The sequence below is a fragment of the Anser brachyrhynchus genome (genome assembly GCF_964034855.1).
Source record: "Anser brachyrhynchus genome assembly, chromosome: 1".
Classification (NCBI taxonomy): domain Eukaryota; kingdom Metazoa; phylum Chordata; class Aves; order Anseriformes; family Anatidae; genus Anser; species Anser brachyrhynchus.
Window position 1 is genome coordinate 89,474,849 of NC_137694.1, and position 23,805 is coordinate 89,498,653.

At 40.3% G+C, this 23,805-nt stretch overlaps 2 protein-coding genes across 15 annotated transcripts in view; both read right to left on the reverse strand.

Moving 5' to 3' along the window:
- EPHA6 (EPH receptor A6) overlaps positions 1-23,805 on the reverse strand; it is a 568,875-nt gene that overhangs the window by 352,263 nt on the left and 192,807 nt on the right. The window lies entirely within an intron of this gene.
- Positions 13,756-14,937, reverse strand: LOC308187732 (inositol 1,4,5-trisphosphate receptor-interacting protein-like 1; the record flags this gene model as incomplete). The annotated part of the gene is made up of 1 exon (XM_080575974.1): positions 13,756-14,937. One exon carries the CDS (start codon positions 14,935-14,937, stop codon positions 13,897-13,899), a length of 1,041 nt encoding a protein of 346 aa, XP_080432100.1. The 3' UTR covers positions 13,756-13,896.

Consider the following 23,805-nt stretch of genomic DNA (forward strand, 5'->3'; position numbering starts at 1 on the left):
CATCTACACTGAGATCAGCCTACTTCTCTGTCCATCTTGGCTACTGCTAAATAAGAGGATTGCTACCCATCCCTGAGGCCCAGTGACTTTTACTGGCTTTATCATGCTGCTGAATGCTGGTTGCTCAATGCAGGTTTTGTTTTCAGAGAGAGCTTGCTGAGGTCCAGTGGAAAGTCAAGGAACGAGCTGACTGAGGTGCATTAAACACAGCTGTAGCCAGCTGGTAAGAGATGACTCTCCCGCTACATTTAGCGCTGGCGCAGCCTCGCGTTGAATACTGCGCGCGGTTCTGGGCCCCACAATACAAAAGGGGTGTTAAGGTCCTTGAAAGCATCCAGAGGAGGGCAACAGAGCCGGTAAGAGGGCTGAAGGGCATGTCCTGATTGCTTCATCTCCTCTGAAGTGGGATTTGCAGGGGAGGTGAGAAAGAAGTACTCCAACAGACTCTGCAGAAGGGTCACAGGCTCCTGAAAACACTGCTAGGCATCCCTCGTCTGACCCCACAGGCCAAATTTCTTAGCTGGATGGATGGATAGATGGTTGGATGGATCTCACACTGAGATGAAAGATGAGGAAGATGTGCTGAAAGAAAAAGTGCTGGCATTTGGATTACCCAAGCACATGGAATATTAATATGAAGCATCTCCTGTGGGCATTTTCTCACAGTTTTGAGCTTTAACTATGAAACCACTGTCATACAGCTCGCTTCTACAGTGGGAAATCAAGTGATATAAAGATGAGCTGCTCCCTGCAGTTTGTGCAAGAAGCACTGTGAAACAGCAAAATGAAATCAGTTTTCATGTTCTTTTTGCGTTCTTAGATTAAAAATCCTTTATTTTAGATATGAAAGCTTTCACTGTTTACCAAGCAAAAGCGGGATTTTAATTGTGTAATATTTTTGTATTTGTTAATTGCAACTGTTTAACAAAACAGATTTGAAACATGAAGCAGTAGGGACTATTGTATGTAGTACATATCCAAAAGTGAAGAAAGATGAAAAACATTTGCTTTGACACTTTATCACAGTCCCAGAACACCCATGGCCCTCTATCCTATGGAGTACAGTAATATTCCCCTAATACTACAGAAAGGTAATGGGACTTACCTTGTGACTACTATGTATTACAATTAAATCAAATCTTTTAGACGGTAAAAGTATCAAAGATAAAGTAAACGGTAAGCAACATCATCAAGGGTATGCTTCCCTTGTTTTAAAAACAGCAATGTTAACAGTCAAAATAAATGCACATCAGTAAAAACAATAAAAAAATTACCGCATGTGTCATAAAATTTGAGATGAATAACTCCTCTGGAATACACCCAATAAAACCCCACTGATGTAAAAATTTCTTGTTTCAGTACAATAAAAATATCTCAAGCCTAGGACAGAGCTAATGACTATCACATGAAATATAAATCTTTTAAATTGCTCTCCGGTTGAATTCAGTATTCCTTCCCAAGAAGATGGGAGCAACACATGTGTGAGTTCACAAACTTAAGTGCATGTTCATATACATAAATATAGACAAATAGACAAATTTAAATACATACTGATGTTCTAAAGATGTATTCATATATGTTTTGAATGTTTGTATTAAAAATGATAAATGAAATCATAAGTAAACGAGCTCTACTGAAAACTTTAGCATATCCTTATATATTCCATTACATATGTTCTTAGCACAATTGCAATCATGCTGTTGTCTTAGTTCAGTTTTGTGAGTCATTATGATTCTATAGTCCTAAAAACAGTGCCCTATTTTTTATGGATTCTGTTCTGTAGGATTTATATGAAAGAGGAAATGCTAAATATAAGATTAAAATTTTCTAGAGTTATTGATGTAGTTCCTCACTCCTGGAGATCAATACAAGATACACTAGATATGAATTTGTTTTAATGTCCTTTACATTAAGGTACTTCCATAAGCCTAAATATTCTCTAAGCTATTTTTACCTTTTTAATAATAGCATTTTTGCATTTCTGTTGAATTACTAGTCTATACTTCTAATTTTCATTTTAATGTAATTTTTAGTGGACGTTTTCTAATTACTTTTCTAAAAGCTAATTTGTATAGCAATAATACTACTCACAAACAGTATCACTACCCACATCGCTACCCACAAACAGTAGCCACAGTACACTAAGAAAGTTGAGTTCACAGCTGCTCTGTCATTAAAAGGAAGCTAAGCAACTTAAGTACATTGATAAATGCAGCACGTCATTTGTAATAATCTATTTGGTCTGTATCATTCAGCTATTTTGGAGCCGGAGTGGAAACTAGGCCAACTGAGCTTCAGTCCTGAATCTCAATACCCCTCCACCTTTGACCATTAAAAAAAAAAGTCAAAGCATGTCAACCTCAGTCAGAGCTGCAGAGTACAGAGAGCTAAATCTTGCATTTTGTGTTTCTTCATATTACACTGGCAGTTTAGGAATCAAACTCATGGCAGCTGATAAATTTTTAATAAGTGAAACCATTTAATGAATTAAAAATTTGGTACAATATACGTGAATACCTCAACAGCTAAGAGTTAGGAAGCAGATGGAGGTGATGCCATCACAGAAAAATAATATTCAACACATCTTCTCAACTGTATAAAATAGAGGCAAAACAGAATCAAAAGAGCCTGGCACACTTTAAACCTCAGAGTATCTGTCTGGTTAGCAGAAGTTTTATTTGTTGTTTCCTCTATTTTAACCCTAATCACCTCTCATTTAGCCTAATAGAATAGAGAAAGCAATGCTGGAAAGTGCAACACTAGTGAGAAACAAAACATTTGCAAGATGTTCAAGAGCAATTAATTCAATTACACTTTCTTGCTCTTCATGGTAAACAATTACATCATTCTTCTAGTAATAAGTCAAGAAGTATGATATTGTCACTGCTGGATCCAACAAATACAATTAGGATTAAATTTTCTCACTCCAGTGACAGCTCAGCAGAGAAAACTGCATGTAGACGGATCACTGCAACCAGGTTAAAATCAATTAGAATTGATCAGTGATAATATAATTTTCAAAACTATCAAAGGAAAAACCTGCAGTATGCCCAAGGTTCCAACACCAAGAATATTCTGTCCAGCCCTACTGATCCTAGAAATTCAAACCAGTAACTGTCTCATCTGTTTACTCCTTATTTCACTCTATTGTTTTATCTATGGTAAATTATGTACTAGGCAGGATGTTCCATTAGATACCTCATTTATTGCATACGTAGGTAGATGAGCATTTTTCAAAAGTGTTACTCAAGGTTCAAGTTACTTTGTACTCAGCTTGAAATATTGGTACTACCAGCTTATTCCATGCTGGGGGCAGTCCTGAGTCAGATTATCATGCGGGGAACTCTCCTCTCACAAAAGTCCTGTGAGAACATGAGTCACATCACCCTTCTGGCGATGAAGTATGTCATCCCAGAGTCCCCTTCCTCTCCCCTCTCTTCACTGTTCCTGGTGGTCCCCTAATCCCCTCCAGATGATCTCTCGTAAAATGCTTTAAAGGAGCAACTCTCCAATGTGCTTAGGGTTGGCTATATGTAGCATCTAAGTCTTCTCATCTTCACTTCTCACTACATGCGTAAACACAACCTTTGGTAAAGCTCATCTGATTTCTGCAGCGTTACAGGACAAGGTACATGGGACTGAGTTCACCAGAGCACGTCATTTAAAGCTGGTGAGCACTAAAGGTGCTTGATGACATACCGCATCTTGAGAGCCTCTTCAGTCACGATCTAAGTGTACAGCTTTTCTGGGACACAGAGTCCTTTAAATAATTTAGCCATGAGATGACTTAGTGACTTCACCACTTTAGCTTTTTGCTTTTTCTTTTAAATCTCAAGTGCCTGCTTACACAGGGACAATATGAAAAAAGGACTAATAAGGCAAGTCAAATTAGAGGCTTATACGAACTTTGACCATCTTTCTGCATCGTACAGCCTCATGCTAGTCAAGCCTTGCACTCAAACCATTTGAGGTAGTTCAATGACAAATCCAAGACGAATCCTGCTCGTTTGATATGCACAGAAGCCAGGTAGTATGATCCGACTAGAGAGCACAGAGCTGTTCAAATTACTTCACTATCTACCTGACCTGGATGCTGCCACTAGCTTGTGATTATTCAGTGTGCAAATCAAAAGCTCAATAACTGCTCTGCAAATCCCCAGCAGAAACATCCCCTTTGTCTGTGCTGTTATGGAGCTGGTGTCTGTGTCCAGCTGAGACAGCCCCGTGCGGGGTTGCCCAGATGCTGTCAGGATGCTGAGCCACAGCCAGCATAGCATCCCTGGGGAGCGAGGGAGCAATGGGGAAGAAGGCTTGCTTAGCTTGGCACCCCCGAGCTGGCTGCATGGAAGAGATGAACCACCGGGAACAGAGCCACGGGAGAAAAATAAAATGAGAGGAAAGAGAAAAACAATAGTGCCTCGAGAGCTTGTACATCATAGCCATATTATGGACTACACAGATGGACCCAAGAGGAGGACAAGTGACCAAAGATGCCTTTGCTGCTGCTGCACAAATGCAAGGAGAATTCTGGCAGGCTGGGTTAGCATTTTTCTGGCTGTGCTGAAGAAATGCAAAGTGGAGCAGCAGCTGTGCCCTCCTTTGGGATACTGAAAAATAATTCTCTTGGATCATACTCTGGATTAGCTTTGATAGCCAGTTAAAAAAAGGAGCTGGTGCCAGTAGCTCGGTGCCAGTGTTCATGCTCCGGGTCCTCTGGGGTAGTACTACTGATAGCACTAAGTTAGGCACGCTTGGGAGAAACAAAGGTTGCAAATTAACAAGTATTGTCATAAAACCAAGGAAAGATGCTGTGCGATATGCTTTCTCCACACCTGTCCCGGCACTAAGTAATGTTAGTGAATACAACATACAAAATTTAAGCATTCAGTATTATGCAGGCTTATTCCATTCCCACGAAAATCATCAGGAACATCTCTATGTAATGATTTAAAAATGGAAGGTGCCAAGAAAGTGGATGACAGCTAACGGTGCAAAATGCTGAGACAGATAGCTCTTCTCTTTGTAGACTATAATTATGTATGGTATTGTCTTCACACACTTATCTTTTTAAAACCACTGTGCTTCCTTTGCATTTTTGCAAACATTTATAATATCTTTTTATGAAGTAAATGCTCTTGACTAGGAGAGTCTACATTCAGTGGCATGAGTTGCAGCTAGACTGTAACGTATGCAGTGCTGTACAAATTCTCTTATGTGATTCACCAGTCTTCCCTTTAGGGATTAGGTTTCTGTCATTACAGATTGTCCCGAGAAAAATGAAGGACAGCATACAGAAATTCTGTTAGAAAGGACTCTACATGTGCTCTTTTAGGTCCCAGTATCATTACTGCTGATGTGAGAGCAAAGACCTCATTTGATCTCAGTGGGACACAGACTGAGCACCCAAGAAGCACTGCAGCAGTTTTATCCAGCCGAAGAATATATTGAATAAATTTCATTGCAGCACAGATCACTGCAAGATGAAAAATTAATGCCCGAGGTCGTAAAAGGGAACACCACCACAGAATAGAGCATTCCAGGAAAAACTCTCATACTGAGATTTAAAATCAGCCAATACAAACAATAACAAAATGTTCTTGGTAGATGCAGATAGAAGCAGACTACAAATCATAATCAGATCCCCAAAAGTGCAACTTACTCCTGAAAGAACGTATTGTCCCACATAAAATGTCAAGTGTAACAGAGTAAAGTTGAAATGGAAAACAGTTATTTTCTCACTGTTAGGTCCTTATTTTCAAATAACATTTGTGAGAACTGTGCTCCCACTCCAAATCAGATTTGTGTAGAACTGCTCTACCTAGCCCCCTGGAAAAGTTTACAAATTTTTTTTGGAAGGAAATTAATCCTCCCAGGCAAACACATGTAGAATTTTAATCCAAATAATAAAAAGATATTCTAAAAATACAATAGTTTCTATTAGAATAACTGAAAAGATTTCTCCTTCAGCCTTAACTTAAACCTGTATGAAAACAACTGGAAGTTTTATATACACAGGAAGCATCAAGTTAAATTGAAATTAGTGAAAATAATTGGCACTACAAAAATGTTAAAGTTTAAAATACCTCTAATATTTACTAGACATCTGTCAAAACGAACAGGCTTAAGATAAAACAACAATGTTGGAGTTGTTTGGAAAGCATGAAGGACCACAAGCTATGTCCTGAGACCATTAAACAGTGAGAATGCTTTGGGAAAAGTTTCACAAATCTTTGAAAGTTATATAAAGAAAACAAAAACACCCCAAACCCCATGCTTCAGACTCCAAATCATGACAGTTCCTACTTGATCCATCTGAATTGCATAGTATCCCATGGGAAACTGAACAATCTCTTCATCTAACTGCTATGATAATTATTCTCAAATACTGGATGAACAAGAATGGTCCATCTGTGGAGAAATTTTGCTGCACCACATAAAAGTCATTTTGGAAAAAAGAATAGGCTCAGTATGTGGGACAGCATACACGTGTCTCTACCTGTGTATGGGAATATTTTTAATATATTTTCTGAGCATCAAAATGCCCCTCAATATGCCTCTAAGTAAGAGATAATATTAAACAGTGATAGGCAACAAAATAAACAATGAGATAAAGCCAGCAAAGAACAGCATGAAAATTCACCCTACTTTGGAGTCATTCAGACAAATTTAAATTTACTCATTTAATTATACACCATGTTTGTAAGGCTGCATGTCCCTCTTCATGGTAACTGCTGCTCATATCCAATATATTCAAGTCTTCTGTTTGCTATTTGACCTTATTAATCAGTAGGAAAACAATCACCATTTCTAGAACTATTAGGGAAAGAATTTATTGATAAATAGTTGTTAAGGCTATTTCTTTCTAAACAAACACACATTTCTTTCTAAACAAACTCTGATCAACTTAGATCAAGCACAAATTCTTAATTATTCTTCCTATGCACTTCTATGGTAGATTAGATGACTGAGCTATTACCCAATTCCTGCTTTCTCCTCCTCTGAGAGGGATGTTTGCTGTGTTTTCTTATTATTTCCAAGGTATCTGCACAATCAAGTTCACTTATTAAGACTGAATTACTGTAACTCTTTCTCTCTTGCCTTGCCGAATGTTTTCTTCTGTTTCATTCAGAACATTTTCATGCCTGTTCAGAGTACTATTGCAAAGATCACTTCCGCATGTTTTTTTCATCCTATTAACTTCTTCCTCCCCCCTCCCTGCTTCCCCCCTCTGTAGCAGGAAATATACACACCTTGTCTTCATGAAAGCTGCGCCTGGCCCACCCAAGCTTTACTAACCACAGCTTACAACCAAGTCAATGTCCACTTGGCTTCAGGTGCCAACAAATACCTGAAAAGTTATTTCATTATTCCCAATGAGAAGCTCCCTGACACATCCATTTTCTAAAAGCCTGTCTATCTATTATTTTATTTTTAAAAAGCTAATTCTCAGTTAAGACTGTAGAAACTGCACTGCCCAACAATGTCTCCTAGGTTCCTTGAATTTCCTTGTGTGCTTCTATGCAGACTAACTCTATTTTGCTCTATTACCTTGTGTCTACCTATTAACTTTTACGCAACTTTTACACAGCACCTAGAAAAAGGGTCCCTGTTCCATCACTAGAGCTCTTGGTTAATGTAAATAACGTAATAACAACATACGGTAAGGGATGTTCTATTTTCTTAGATTTTCATACGTCTCTACCGAATATCACTATTTTCCCCACAAGGATATAAATAATCTGGCTTCTCAACTTTTGGACTGACATCACTTGTGTAGCACGATGGAGTAAATTTCTCAAATAGTAAGCAGTTTGTATTACTTGTCTTTCTTCTCAAACAAACCTCCTGTTAAATTAGAAATACTCAATCCTCTTTTCCTTCAGCTGCTGGCTAAATCAATACCATAATAGCTGTACTCTCAGTAGAAAGCCGCCTCACTTTTGACACTGCAACTGGCCAAACAAATTCAAGCAGCTTAGGTTCCTTTTTGTCAAGCCTGGTTCCACAACACCGTTGACCTTGTAAAGCCCTAGATTCCTGGAGCTGTTGTACGACCTTCCCGCATTAACCTCTGGGTTAACAATTTATGTTAAAATAAATTCAACCATGATGGATAAGATCAGTTTGAGCTGTTTCATTGTTTGAGCCACTCAGACAGACTCTTTGGACTTACTGCCACAATATGTGAAATTGAAAATAAAACATTTTGAACTTTCCATGATCAACAGGGCATTTGAGAAGATTCACTTAAAATTTAACAACTACACAAAAGAAGACCTATTTGACCTATTCTTCTGACTCAGCATTTATTTATTTTTTAATATAGTGGCAATCACATTGGGTGCTATTTATATGCTATTAGATTTTATTTGAACTTTTTAGATTTTTCCCAGTCCTGAAATTTTGTCAGAGACTGGATGAAGTATTAGTGACCTAGCATTTAAGACTGGTTATTCATCAGTAGTAGGAATAAATGAAGAATACCGACACTCAAGACAATGTGTCTGTTTGCATAATGTTTCTTGGCTTTGCTGCCACCTGCAGCAGAACAGAGGATAAAAGCCCAGTTCAGACATTTCTGTCCTACTTAGCATTATTACTTTCCGGTCCCTCTATTACCTTATTATAAGGGTTTTTGAAATTTATCAGAAATTGATAGCAAAAGATGCTTTCTAAACTAATCTGGACTCTTCCAAATGTTAAAATGTTATGTGAAAAATGTATCAGAAGTCTGAAATATATGTTTTATTTCACTAGATCAACAAATTATTTGAATTGTGTGGAACTGACACATGTATGCCTACATTTTTATTTAGATTTTTCAAAGTATTTCCCATTTAAAATCTCTAAATCCTAGCGGTAACAAAATCAATTTCCATTCTACCTAGGTAGAATAAGCTTATATATTCACTACTTATACTGAATATAGGTACTACCTATACTGAATATATACATCATAATATGTGGTTTAGATTTCAAAATAAGTATGTAGTTGAATTATTTTTTCAAATATATATATTTTAGCAACATTTCAATAATACCGATGATACATATACATCTTATGGTGAAGTCACAGGTAAAATCTTTATAACACTATATTTTTTACATCACAAGTCCCATTGGAACAAAAATAATTAACAGTACAAAGGAAAAGCAGATGGCTGAGTATTAAGGTGAATTTGCTCATTCTTCTCAGCATTAATTGGAAACTATCATTTCACATACTTCCTGTTTCTCAAAGACCACTGTTTATGGCTTCCAAGGCAAAAAGTAACCAGCTCAAGTAAAACAAAAGCAATACATAAGCAAGTTATCACTGAAAATGGCAACTACCCTGAAGAGCTCTCCAAACTTTCTGTCTCTACCTTCTGTCAAAAGGCTACTAGACCCATTTGTCACAATAAAATACAAGGTCTTGTTGGATTTTTATTCTTGTTTGTATTTATTTTTTTACTCAAGGTGAATATTCACTGAGTATCAGTGTCCCAAACGGCCTCCTTTTATCTCCTGCTTCTTAGGAAACTTTCCTTCCAGATGAAAAGTTGGTCATAAATCACCCAGTGTGTAGTCACCTTCAGTGTAGGTCACTGGAATTCACAGTATCTGAATATTAATATAATATTATAATGTACAAGTTGTGGTTCATAGAGGGAGCGTATCTACCTACCTGCGTTTCATGCTTGAGATCATGCTGACACCATCACCCTATACTTCAAATCCTCTATCAAGTTCTAGTAAGAACTGGATGCCACTTTATAATACTGTCCTAATTTATAAAGCAACCTATATGAAAAAATCTTGATATTGGGTCACCCATGTGCCTTTAAAATGAAGCAGACAAAGCGCACTTTATGGTATCCAGTATTGAAAAGTCCAGATATGGAAGAAGTTTCCACTCTCAGGAACTACAGAAATTTACTTTTTCACACCTTCCCCTCACAAGCTTCCTTGTTTCAAACTCTTACCATGAACTCCACAGGCCCATCAGAAGAAAGCTCTACAAACCAGAGCCTGACTGAGAAAAGTAGTCCCAGAAATTGCACACATTTCACTACTTCACTCTTGCCATTGACAGGGTATGGAAAGCATCAAGTCAAACCATGAAGGAAAGCAGCAAAATGTCTTAAGATACGTAACATTCCTTGTGTGTATTCTGTCATATTGACAAGTTATTTTTGGCATTTTTGTCCTAGAACTAAAAAGCTGATACAACCCAAGAGCTTGCTGGATTGAATCCCTTCCCATATGGCACTAGAGAATTTAGTTCAGTTACACCAGTCCAACGTCTGAGGCTATGCAGCTGCACAGCAGTTCTTACGGACTTAATTTAATCTACAAAACCTTTACTTTAGATTAAGGGGAAAACGGGAACTCCAGCATCCTTCTCAGATCTTAGATTTTTTTTTCATTTCATGGGTGTGGGTGGGTTTATTGTTGTTGTTTCAGCAGACGACATAGGTTGATTGATGACATTTTGTTGATTATTTTTCTTTCACACTAACCTTTTGTCAAAGGAATGACTTCTAAGGACAACAGAGAGTTAGGCCTTTGACTGCATCCAGTGTTCTGAACTGCTGAGCAGATATCTTAGAAGTTTATTGCTTTAAAATACTGCTCAAGGACCCCAGCTGAGGTTGTCACCCTACTGGGTTCAGTATAGTACAAATACAAATTAAAATAAGACAGCTCTGCTCCAAGGAGTTTGAGAGCTCATCCTCTCTATCAAAGATGATTCCACTCTTTTGCAGTAAATCTAGATTTGGTTTCAAACCAAAATAAAAAGAACCTTTGGCTCATCTTCTGTTTGGTCTCAACGCAACGAGTTCCTGCCAACTTACAAACAGCAAAGCCTCAGAAATAATGAAAAGGGAAAAGAAAGCAGAAACTCAACACTGAATGTGGATTTTCATCCTGGAAATCATCAAGGGGAGAAAAGTTGCTTCCATGGAAACACATGCTGAAATGGGAGAGAAGAAGGCAGACAGCCAGTACTTTTTCCCCTGCTGAGCCTGTAGAGACCATCTCAGAAGTTGTTAATAAGTAGAGGAACTGTTGTTCCCTTGGGATCCTCATGTAGCTGCTGCTCGGCCCAGTGAGACCCTGCTAGCACCAGAATATCGCCTGTTGAAACTGCGTAACAAGAAGAAACGCAAAGAGGCTTGGGATGTTGGGAATAACTTTTTTTCTCCTGACTACTGAAGAGGTGTGCTTTGCAGTCCCAGATCCTTCACCTGCTCTTACCTGGGAAGAACTAGCCTAAAAACTTCATATGAAGTCTTCATCTTTCTCATGGTTTTCCAACAGTGACCTGATCATTAGCTTCAAATAATATAAGTCTGCAAGAGTAGGTATAATTCATAAGGAAAACATTATTTGATTCTTTCTGTTCATGAATAAGCAGAAAGGGTCTTTTTGATTAGCTTAAAGCTATTCAAAAGTCAGTCAGGGCTGTAAATAACAGACGTTCTATACACTGCTCACAGACATTGCTTTACTGGAGGTCCAGTTAAGGGACCAGAGTTGTTTGTGGTGGGCATACAGGAAAGACGGATGCCTGTTCTCATTTCTGCTCCGTAAATGAATGAGTTTAGCTTTCAAAGTAAACATGAGCACTAGTTCAGTTTCTGCTTGCAATCTCTAATAGCTACTAAGTACCAGTTCCTAGAACAATTCATTATTTGAAATTACAAAGAAAAAATTGTACAGAGAACTACTGAAAAAAGAAATGAAAACAAAACTTGTTTTCATTTAAGTGGATACCAAGGAATAATGTCCATTTTGAAAGAAGTATTAAGGAATATTAAATTTGCAGGAAGGTAAAGATATATAGTAGTTGAGTTTCATTAATCAAGAAAGACTGAGGACATTCTGAAATGATCTTTGTTCCTTTAAATATTACAAAATATGGAGATGAGAAATGAGAAGGGAAGGTGCTCTGTTTTTTCTCCTAAGAACCACTTATTTGAACAGTGCTGATTTTATTTTTAGGATAGGTTCAGTAAAAAGACCTTAATACACACAAACAGCCAAAGAAAACTGTATCTACACATCCTTCGTAATTCAAAGCAAAATGGTATAGAATTAAAGGACAAAAAATAAACCTCTTGCTTGCTATGCTGTTCTTATTTTGTGTCTCAATGGGAAGAGAATGACAGATGGAAGTATAAAGCATGTTTACTCATATCAGGCCTTTGATATGCAAATGCTTGTTCTGAAAGAATGAGAAATACACTGACCAGCAGACATCCCCTCAGAAGAGAAGCATCGCAACCTGAGAGAGAAGAGAGATAAACACTCCTTGGCAGATGCATTATGAATACTGACTACGGCAAGTTCTGCCACAACGCTTTCCTGAGGGAAGTATTATGTTTTCAAATGTAACATCTTGACAATATTTAAATGCCAAGAGTGAAAGAAGAGTGAAATATCTAAGGGATATTGCTGATGAATAAAAAACATTCACTCCACTTTATATATATATATATATTTCAGCACACTGGTAATTACATTACATAACCCCCAAGACACCACAGACAAAAGCCAAGTTCAGTCTCGTAAGGTTTGTCTCAAGGATCTCCTTTTTTTAGTCAATGGACAGACATCAGTTGATGCACAGGAGACAGCAGGCCATCATGTTAGATTCCTGCTCTGAACTGGCTGGTGGAGCCATGCTGTCTCCATTAACTTTCCAGCGAATCAGCAGAGACTAGCCTCTCCCACACTGCAATACCGTGCTTTTCTGACAACGGAGCTATAAACACTAATATTAGTTTAAAACCTGATCCAAACTGCTTTAAAAGTTTGTGACTGTAAAAACAATAAAGCTACCAATAAAGTCTCATAAATACCCACTAATATGAAATAGCTTGTTGTAACTCTACAGGGAAGCAACAATGGTCTTGAAATGCATTTAACCTCTCTTGCACCATGTAAAAACAGCTTTTCCAGTCCTTTCCACACTACTACAGTACAGAGTTTGGTTGAACAATGAAGCTTGGAGCACATCAGTAAGGTAACATTTCAGAAACACTAAAATTCAGAAACAGTAAAAAAGAAATGTAACAAGAATTAAACAACTATATTTTTAGTTTGAGGACTTTGATAGAGCATGAAACAAGATAAGTCGAAAAAATGAAAAAGCCCAAATCAATACAACTAACTACCATTAAATTTAACATACCCAGTGAAATGCACTTTTAAATTTGAGATTCATCACATTCTGCAACCATCACGAGCATAGAAATGTAATGCAGTGTAAAGCAAACATGTAATTAAAGATTTTTCCCAAATTATCCCTTATGAAGGCTACATGCCACACCTAAGTATTCACAGTGGAAGTGAGGTCATAGATTTCTGTCACAAGTATTTTGGGAAAGGAAACCATCTATTAGGATTAGGAAATTAGGAGTAACTGCGTCTCAGAAAGAGCAGGGAGGCATTGGAACGGGTTGCCCAGGGAGGTGGTGGCATCACCATCCCTGGGGGTGTTCAAGGAAAGGTTCAAAGTAGTGCTTAGGGACATGGTTTATTGGGTGACATTGGTGGCAGGTTGATGGTAGGACCAGATGACCTTGGAGGTCTTTTCCAACCTTACTGTTTCTAGGATGTGAGCATATTCTATGATGTCATTACCACATCTTGGGCACGGTCTTGGGCAGCCTGCTCTAGGTGGCCTTGCTTGAGCAGGGGGAATGTCTGCAAGGACAGTCACGGACAGAGTGTACGTTAACACGACTAATTTATTGGCGTCTGCATAGGCTGAAGCTCCTGGATGGAACGGAGTCTCTCCAAGGGTCTGGGTGGTCACTGCCCGCTGCTAACAGGTGTCTCTGTTGCGCTGCTGGAGAAACTGGTGTTGTGCAGCGGCGCCGTGCTGCTGGTGAAGCCTTCCACGGCCTACTCCAGGCTCAGGAAGGAGTCCGAGTCGTCTATCTGCACCCCAAACGTGAACTCGATGGAGAGGGTGCTCTCGGAGGCGCTGGCCAGCTTGATCTTGCAGGAGCGGCGGGAGGGCAGCACCGTCAGGCGGCAGTGGCGCGACTGCGGCAGAAGCTGCCAGGCTGCTTTCACCAAGGCCTGGAACCAGGGGGTGGTTTTCTCCACATTCAGGTAGGAGCCGCTGCAGAGGGTGCGTAGCAGGCTGGGCTCCTGTCTTCTCCTCAGCTCGTCCTCGGGGTGGTGGAGGAAGCACAGCATGTCCCCCACCAGCCGCTCCCTCGCGCAGGCGCACTCCAGCTCCACGCGCAGGCCGGGCTTCCTTGCTGGTGTCTCCCCCTCGGCGCCCAGCTCCGGGTGGAAGGCGTGCCCGGGCGGAGGCCTCAGGGGCACGAGCAGGCGGTAGAGGACGTTGTCTTCCCGGGCGCTCCAGCCTTCGTAGAGGCAGCCCACGCCAATGGCCGGCTGCAGCCGTGGGTTGGAGAGGCAGTTCCTGGACAGTCCTCGGCAGGCACCAAGAAGATCGTCCACCAGCTCCTCCACCACTTTGCACTTGTCAGCCATGTAGGGTGCCGGCCACTGGGTGCTATCGGCCCAAACTCTGCCCAGATCCCAGCTGTCATCAGCGTCGCTGTCTTCGTCTGCATCGTCATCGTCGTCCTCCTCCTTCCTTGTAGAGCTGCCTTGTTCACTGCTGCTGCCCATCTCATGGCTCCGTTTCCTGAGCCAGCGGCAGAGCCCAAAGATCAGGACAAGGAGCTCAACCAAGGCCCAGAGCTGCCACTGCTTCAATGCAGTGAAGAGCAGAGCTCCCAGGGCCACCCCGCTCTGCTCCTGGCTGCTCTCCTCCATCTCTTGCAGCAGCCGAGCCATGCCTTCAATCAGCTGCTCTGCATGCTGCTGCACTCTCTCGTGCCCATCTGCATCCAGATGATCGTTCACCAGCCATGGCTTCTGGACAATGCCCAGCACAGCCAGGGCGAGGAAGATCAGGCGAGCCATGGCTTGCAGGAGGTGCGAACCGCACTCACCGACGGCCAAGGCCACAGTGTGGTGGCGCTGCCTGCTGCTGGCCCTGATGACAGCTCCCCCGCTGTGACGCGTCCTTTGTGCTGTCACAGGCACCACAGCCGCATCACGGCAACCCCCCTCGCGTCACCTCCCTGCAAGTTTGTGGGAAGGTCCTTGCAGCTCTTGGACATGAGAAGACTTATCATGTCACACGGAAGGTCCCTAAAACAGTGACAAATTTCTTCTTCTCTTAATATGTGATGCAAAACATTCTTGCTCTTACTCCTTCTGATATAAATACGATTTCTTGAATGTCTTTGTGGTAAATTATCAAGGGGAAAAGAACACTGGTGAAAAGGAAGGTGAAAAGGAAGCTGTAGATGGTGATGAGGTCGCTCGCTCCTCAGCCTTCTCTTCTCTAAGCTGAACAACCCAAGTTACCTCTGCTGCTCCTCATAAGTTTTCCCCTCTGGACCCTTCACCGTCTTTGTTGGCCTCCTTTGGACACTCTTTAGTTGTTCTGTACCCTCCTTCTACTGCGGTGCCCAAAACTGCTGACTCCTATCCAACTTGCCATCGACCAGAACCCCCAGCTCCTTTTCTGTGGGGCTGCTCTCCAGCCTCTCATCCCCCAGTCTGCATGTATGTTCAGGATTGCCCCTTCCCAGGGGAAGAATCCAGCACTCCCTCTTGTTAGACTGGATACAGTTGATGACCGCCCGGCACTCTAGTCTGTCAAGATCTCTCTGCAAGGCCTCTCTACCCTTGAGGGAGTCAACAGCGCCTCCCAGTTCAGTGTCACCGGTTTAGTGTCACCTACTCAATACACCTTCAAGTCCTACGCCCGAGTCTTTTATGAAGACATTGAGGAGAACCGGACCAAAAATGGAGCCCTGGGCAACGCCACTAGGGGCTGGCCAGCAGCCTGATGAAACCCCATTTGCCATAACCCTTTGAGCCTGAGCCTCCAGGCAATTGTTCACCCATCATACTATGCATTTGTCTAGCTGTAGGCTGGACGTTTTGTCCAGAAGGATACTGTGTGAAGCAGTATCAAAAGCTCTGCTGAAATCCAGAAAGATGACATCAGCTGGCTTTCCTAGGTCAACTAGATGGGAAAGGTTGTTGTAAAAGGAAATGAAGTTCGTTCAGCAGGACTTTCCCCTCACGAACCTGTGTTGTCTACGACCGATGACCCCGTTGTCTTTCAAGTGTTTTTCAGTAACTCCTAGAATAATTTTCTCCATACTTTTACCTGGCACTGAGGCGAGACTGACAGGCCTGTAATTACCACGTCTTGGGCATGGTCTTGGGCAGCCTGCTCTAGGTGGCCTTGCTTGAGCAGGGGAAACGGACCAGGTGACTTCCAGAGGTCGCTTCTAACTTGAACTGGTCTGTGGTTCTTTTTTTGGAAAGTGTTTCCCAATTGCGTGTCAGCGGTGCACTCAGTACCCTATGTCCATGTTCCCCCCCCACCCCGAGTGCTGCACAGGCCGTCACAGACAGAGCGTTTGTTAACACGAGCAATGTATTGGCCTCTGCATAGGCGGAAGCTCCTGGACGGAATGGACTCTCTCCAAGAGGTTGAGTGGTCACTGCCTGCTGCTATCAGCTGTTTGTGTTGCAAGCCTCCACACATCTTCCTCAGCTGCCCGGGACCCCAAATACCGTCTGGCTGCAGAGAAACTGTTCCAGAGCAATTCCCACTGCCTGTTGAGCAGTGTCTTCTGTGTGTCTGATGTGCTCAGTCCTGAGGCACCAGCACCCAGCGGATGTCTGGGACAGACATTCTCCAGCTTAGCCCTTGGCAGGCACACTGAGGCCCATCAGTGGGCCTCAGTAAACTCAATTTTGGGAGTTTTTCAGTAACTCCCAGAAGAAAAATAAAAATAAAAACATTAAAAAAAAACACTCCATAGTTTTACCTGGCACTGAAGTGAGACTGACTAGAGGGAACAGCCTCACGTTGCGCCAGGGAAGGCTTCGGTTGGAAATTAGGAGGCATTTCTTCTGAGAAAGAGTACTCAGGCATTGGAATGGGTTGCCCAGGGAGGTGGTGGCATCACTATCCCTGGGGGTGTTCAAGGAAAGGTTGGACCTGGTGGTGGTAGGGGAACGTTTGTCTAGATGATCTTGAAGGTCTTTTCCAACCCTAATGATATTATGATTATTACTTTGTTAGTTTTATCATGGAGTTCTGAGTAATGACAGCTATTGTAACTATTTCTTTGTTCCTCCAGAGTGCTGTCTTTTACATCCCTGCTCTACTCGTCTTAAATTAAAATGATACAACGCAAGTGGTAGCAAAAATCTAAAAAGCATTCTTCAGAAACAGAAATCAGTAACTGCAGGAAGACCTAGGAGAATACATATGGAAAAGTAGAAGAACTAGCGTTCTTGAAGCCAAGAGTAAACAGTATAAGAATATCTTTCATATTGCTACTACTAATTTCTGAAGTACCAGAAAAGTTTCATTGTGCTCTTGTCCTTGATCAAGCTGATTTTTAAGTTAAATTGGTTTGCTGATGCTATTAACGTTTAGCTAAAGATGGTAAGGTACAGGTGTAAAGAGCCAATCAAATACCCATTACCTGTATTGCTTCTCTTGTAAGTACACTGCGGTTTCTTGCATGCAAGCAACTGTAAAAGTTACTGAAGACAGTGATTTGGTCAAAAAATCAATAGGTTGTTTTATAGCTACTGCACCTTCATTTCTTTCAGGTTACCTAATTTATCGCTAAAGAGTAGGCAAGTCCATAAATCAGCAACAAAGATAGCAGTCTCACAGGTTTCTCTTGAAAGAAAATCTTTTTGATATTATATACAATTCTTTTCCTAACTATAAATATTACTACCTAGTAGATTCCATCATCGTTTGCTATGCCTTAGAAATTATATTTTTATTTCTGCAAGGTTGAGGATTACTTATGTAAAAAAATGAAAACAGCTTTAAAATATTTTGAATTACAGCTTCCACACCATAGATAAAATACTTCTTTCTGATCAGGAGTTGCAGTTTTTATGATATGTTTACAATGCAGCAGCTTCTAGCTACAGCTAAATAACTGCATGCAGAAGAACTAGCACTGTGATTAACAATTCTCCTACTAGGATCTGGGGAGCAGCAATGCTAACTGGTAACGTCTGTGAAGGAATACTCCAGCAGAGAGTTCAGGTCACCAAACTGCACAACAAGCTTGAACACTGCAGCACGGGTAAGGAGAGGTGATAGAAATACGACCGGTAAATAAAAAAAGGTGTGTGGACACTGTGAAATAACTTAGATCCCCATCTCTGCTCTGGGCCTGTGGTCATCCATCCCACGTGCTAGTTCCCTCCAGGTCTACCTTTCTTCCTGAGAGGTAGAATCTTCTCATCTGCATATCTTTTCCTTGGGGTGTCCCTGGCATTGGTGGCTGCACCCATGGCAGCCAGGCTCACCGGGAAAGTGGGCAACGAGGACCTTGGAGCCAGCTCTTTATGGTCACCAGTATGGTGAGGAGCAGGGGGAATAACTCAGCCAAATACATCGATCGCAGCCCAAAACCCCAGCTAGTGCCTTGTTAAGCTGCTAGCACAGACACCTGGACAAGAAAATAGCAAGACACCATGCACTGTGGAGCATTTCCAGCAGTCAGCCCTAGCCCCAGCCTCTACTGGCACTGTCCCACAGAGAGGTGTGGGAGAAGCATCCACTCATGGTGGGTGGGTATGGCCTTCCCAAACTTAGGGCCAGGAAATGTGTTCCGAACTGGAGCCATCCACCCAGGCACTGCTACAGGAGTGGTAGGGTCTGAAAATGCTGCCCCTTCAGATCTTTTCTCCTTGCCATATTGTCACAAAGAAACTTATTCTCATTCAACATTTATGGGGGAAGAGCGATCATCATGTCACCTTTTAAAACGTGTATAGCTTTGGATCATTAGACTAGGTAATATATTTTATGAAGGCTATGCCGTTTTATCAAGAGACAGCCTGCAAGCATCGTTTTACACTTACTGGAGAAAAAAATATTTTTCTGTAGGCTATTGCAGGCTACAGTGATTAACGTGACCTACATTTTGGAAAAAAACAGAATATGTCCATAGAGAGCAATCCTACAATTATTTGCAGATTTGATTTATATTGTGATTACTTATTCACTATTACTTCAGCTACCTGGAACATGAGTGGATTGTTTTAAAATTTATTCTCATTTAGCGAGGCCACTTATTTCCTTAGCAGAAGAATTCAGTTTATGCAAAGTTCCTCTAATCACAGCATTGTGTTATGATTTTTTTTTTTTAAATTTAAACATATCACTAATTTTTAAAATGTCATGGTAATACATTTGCATGTGAATGTCAAAACACTTGTATAAAGCAGCCTGAGCTGTTAGAATACATTTTTTCCTACCATTTTCCTTCCTATATTGCTTATTTAAAAAAACAACAGCAAACTCACCATACCAATTGTATGAAGAATTGCTGCACGAGTATTAAGTCACACTAATGGCAAATTATGAAAGTGGTTGTACCTGCTGATCCCTGTGTTGTCTCCCCTCTAATCTGAGCCTACACAAGTATTTTAAGAGAAATAAAGTTGACGACTGGATTTTTTTTTCCTGATTGTATTTACAATCATGTATTAATAATTCCTTAACGACTGACTTGATTCTAAATTACATGGCCTTAATGAATCTTATCCACTATTTTCCTTTTGAAACTAAAAAAAATTATCACAATACTTAAATTGCATCTTCACACCATCCCTCCCCCCACCCAAATAATAACTTAAAAAAAAACAACTACCTGGTTCTTAACTGAGATCTGCTAACAGTGAAATGGCTGATACTAAAATTTGAGTTGCGTGAAAATAGTAAAAAGAGCCCAGCTAAATGATGTAGACCTATCCTTAGGTTCGTCCCAATTGCAGTATTAGAAAACTGTATCCAATGATGGAAGAGGCCAAAATGAAGGCTGCTAGACTGATCAGCAGGAAGAACGCAGCCACACAACTCATTCTGTGCAAACAGAAAAAAACCTCTAGAACAGAGGTTTATTAAAGATGGCATGCACATCTGTACCTGGCTTTTCTTGAGCATACACATTAGTAAGTTCTTGCTGCCACAGCAAACTAATCCTACAGTATGACAGCGTCTAGTGTCTATTAATTTCAGCTATGGAGTCATGTTGGATTTTGCTACTTTCATCTGCTAGAACACTCTGAACTGTACTTACCTTATAACATGTGTCCAAAGAATCCTTACAGAAAAAACTCTGGAAGATAGAATTGGCACTGCTTTTTGTTTACTGTTGAAATTTTTCAGCAACTTCACAGATCAGAGTAAGTGCATTGAAACAACTTATTTGCAAGCTTAGGTCAAGTCTTACTTGAAAGAAATACTCAATTTGCCCTTGCTACCAGATTAAAACCTAAGCTCCCGAGCCATTAAAACATCAATAATCAATTTTTGCATTATATTGATGTACTGTAGAAGCCTTTAAGGGTTCATTGTTTACCAGTCATCAGCATACAGAGAAGGTAAGAGAAAATGGTTTTCATTGTCCAAGAATACCTTTCAAAGTATTTCTTGGATCATCTTCAGTCATGATCAAATCATGAACTGCACCTCATCCCATTATCCCATCCCATCATGTACCACCATTATTTACCACTTTCTGTAACATCACTATCAATTGTACCACAAAGTGACTGCAAAAGAGAGGCCAACATGCTGCTTTAGTGTTCTCTGCTGCTGTCCATCACAACAGTTGCAGCTATCCAAAACCAGTAAGGATAGTAAGCTTCTATTTCCTCCCTTTTTTTGGGAGGGAAATTCTCTGCTTGTGTGTGGGATTTTTTTTTCCTAGGTAGGGCAGCTGTATCTCATTCAGCCTATGCTTTACCAAAGAGGATGAGTTTCACAGACTTCTATGAATTTCAAGTTTATCTGAATCAATCATTTGGCTACAACAACTGTGAATATATTTTTCCTCTCCTCTTGTGATTTTTATTCTGAAGTTGTTAACAAGAACAGACATGACTGTAGAAGTTTGTGGTAGTTAACAACTTTGGACAGAATAGCTAATAAATCAGGTTGCTGAGACATTAACTGCTTAAAGAAAGAAGAGAATGGCATCCATCTAATACTGGAAGAAGAGCAACAGTTTAAAAGCTTTGCAAAGGTCTAGAATATGCAGAGAACATTGATCTGCATTTTGCACTAGCATTAGCGCATCCCATTCATACATATAAACACGTATGCTTAAAAAACAAAACAGTTTTCAGCTATTTTGAGCCATTCACCAAATCTAGTGAAACTTTGCATCATTGGCCAGGCTTCCACCAACTGACCAGGATCCATCCAAAGACCTCAGGCAGTACAGATCACTGAAAAATCTCTTTAACTGGACTTTGTCAACACGGTGGCCATTTCCTTATGAACATTATGAATTTTACACAGGCTTCTTTTCCCTCTGCTGTCTGTTTTTCAGTTCAACACAGTAACTTATTTTGGGACTTCTCATTAAAATCAAGAACTTTCACCCAGGAAAAATGATATTAAAAAATCTACTACCCTGATCAAGTCAAAAATATTATAACCTGCACAACCTAAATTACTCTATGAAACAACACTGAAAAAAATTACCCCCCTGCCAGATATTAACCACTAGCCATTATATGCTGATTTTCTGACAAAGAATAGAATATCTTCCATGGTTGTGGCAAAGTAATTACTTTTTTTTTTTTTAATTAAAGATAACCACAAACCATTCAAATTAGTTTTTTTTATATATATATTTTTTCATCAGCAGTATAATTCATGATTCTTAAAGAAGGCATTCTAAAATGCATAGCATAAAAGAAAAAAAAAGTTTTGATCACTCCAAATTTTACCTCAGAACTTCCCTTTGAACAGAACCCAGATTTACTGAGAATTGAAAAAGAAATTTTACAAACTTAGTCCTTCACAGAATTTCTCTTACCAGAATGGTGTGCCATGGCTTGTTAATGATGATAACAAAGTATATAATTTTTAACAACTAAGAAATTATGCATTGTAAATATACAGAAAGATAATGAAGAGGAGTACAAGCACAGGTAATCATATATATTATTCATTTACTGTGATTAGAAGGACCCCTATTCTGATTTTGAATAGAAAACTTACTCCTACTCTGGGATTTGCCTCTACTGGCCTCCTAAACACCATCAGCCAAACATGTCTTTAGGCATTCCTCCAGGCCTGTCCTCAGGGTCTTCTCTGCCTCCTAACTTCGCATAGCCTTGCAACTTCTTTTATGTTTTCTTGTACATGTGGTAGAACATCTTTTCCAAGTTAAAAAAAAAATCAAAAATATTTTAACACCTTTAACTATTATTCAAGTCTCTGATATCCCAGTGACTCAAGACTAAAATTCTGACAGCCCCTGAAAAACTGCATTTTAAAAAGTGGTTTCTCAAATATTGCTGTTAAATACTTGCGAAGTGTGACAATGATATATTATGGTGATCATAGTCACCAAGTGAAATAAATACATCAGCCTGATGGAATACTGATCAAGTTTTGGATTTTTTTTTTCTCTCCAGCTTCTTGCATGAACTGCCAGAACACATAGACACTGGTATTCAAAATACTTTACATATTCAAAGGATTTTAGGAAAATGTGAAAAATTATATCCAGTCTTGACCACTCAGTTTTTCCATGACAATCAGTTTACACAAAATTCAAATCTGTATTTTGACTCTGCATAAAAGAAATATTGCTATTAAACACACTGTTCCACAGGGACTTTATTAGGGCTGCTGCTGAACTGTTCATCATTTTAATTAGAATTAACACTTTCATCTTGTTTATGAATATATGTAAGATAAGCTTTGAAATATTTAACATCTGGGAATACCGTCAAGCTGTCACAGCAAAATTAAGACATTTCACATACATAACATTATTATATAATAACTAGATACCAAATAACTAAACGTTCATTGTTAGCATTTGGAGTATAATCTCTCTATGCATACATTTCCATGTCCTTTGGGACATGCTTTGATCATTATCCCTTTGAAGCAACGCTTCTTTAAAGAGAGAGATTTCAAGTGCAGTCCTTGACTCTGTTAGATGTTTCACTGGTAGGTATGAGACCTATTTTACATAATTTATTCTACCTTTAGCAGACAGCCCTAGAAGAACACAAGCTTACTGCAGTGAGTTGGCTCCCCTGGATCACCTTCCTTTGCAGAGATATTTATTTATTGGGCTACAGAGATTATTTATAGGCATTACTGTTTAAAAGACCACCATCACCAGGTCAGCCACCTCTTGCCTACGCAAGATTTAATCTCCTGTGATTTGATGGGACTGCCAAAAATAAAATTAAGGAAAAACCACACCTTCAAGAAAAGGATTTCCAGCACATGAAGTAAAATGCTACCAGCCTATGTTAGAGAGCTCATTGTTTTGAGATGTGTCAGACAGTAGGCCTTTATTAATTTAATCCTTTAGATCTCCTTCAACCACCAAAACCTACATATCGCCACTTAGATTATGAGAAGTGCACACACCAGATGCATGTTGGGTGAGGTTCAGACAACTGATGACAACCCAAAGACGAGGCCAGATCTTGGGCTGACTCTCCGAGAGTTGCTGGAGAGGATGCCCAGGGAGCAGTGACCAGCAGCTGGGGCCTGAAAGAAGCTCAGGGAGGTGGGAGACCTGGGGGCCACCAGCAGCAAGAAGGGCTGGGGTGGTCGGGGCTGGCTCTGTGGGGCACTCAGAGCACAAGATGGCTGCCGCATGTCACTGCCGCCAAAATGGCGTTGGGGAACGCTAAGTCGAGTAGTGGTTAAGAACCTGACATGAGCCACCAGCTGTA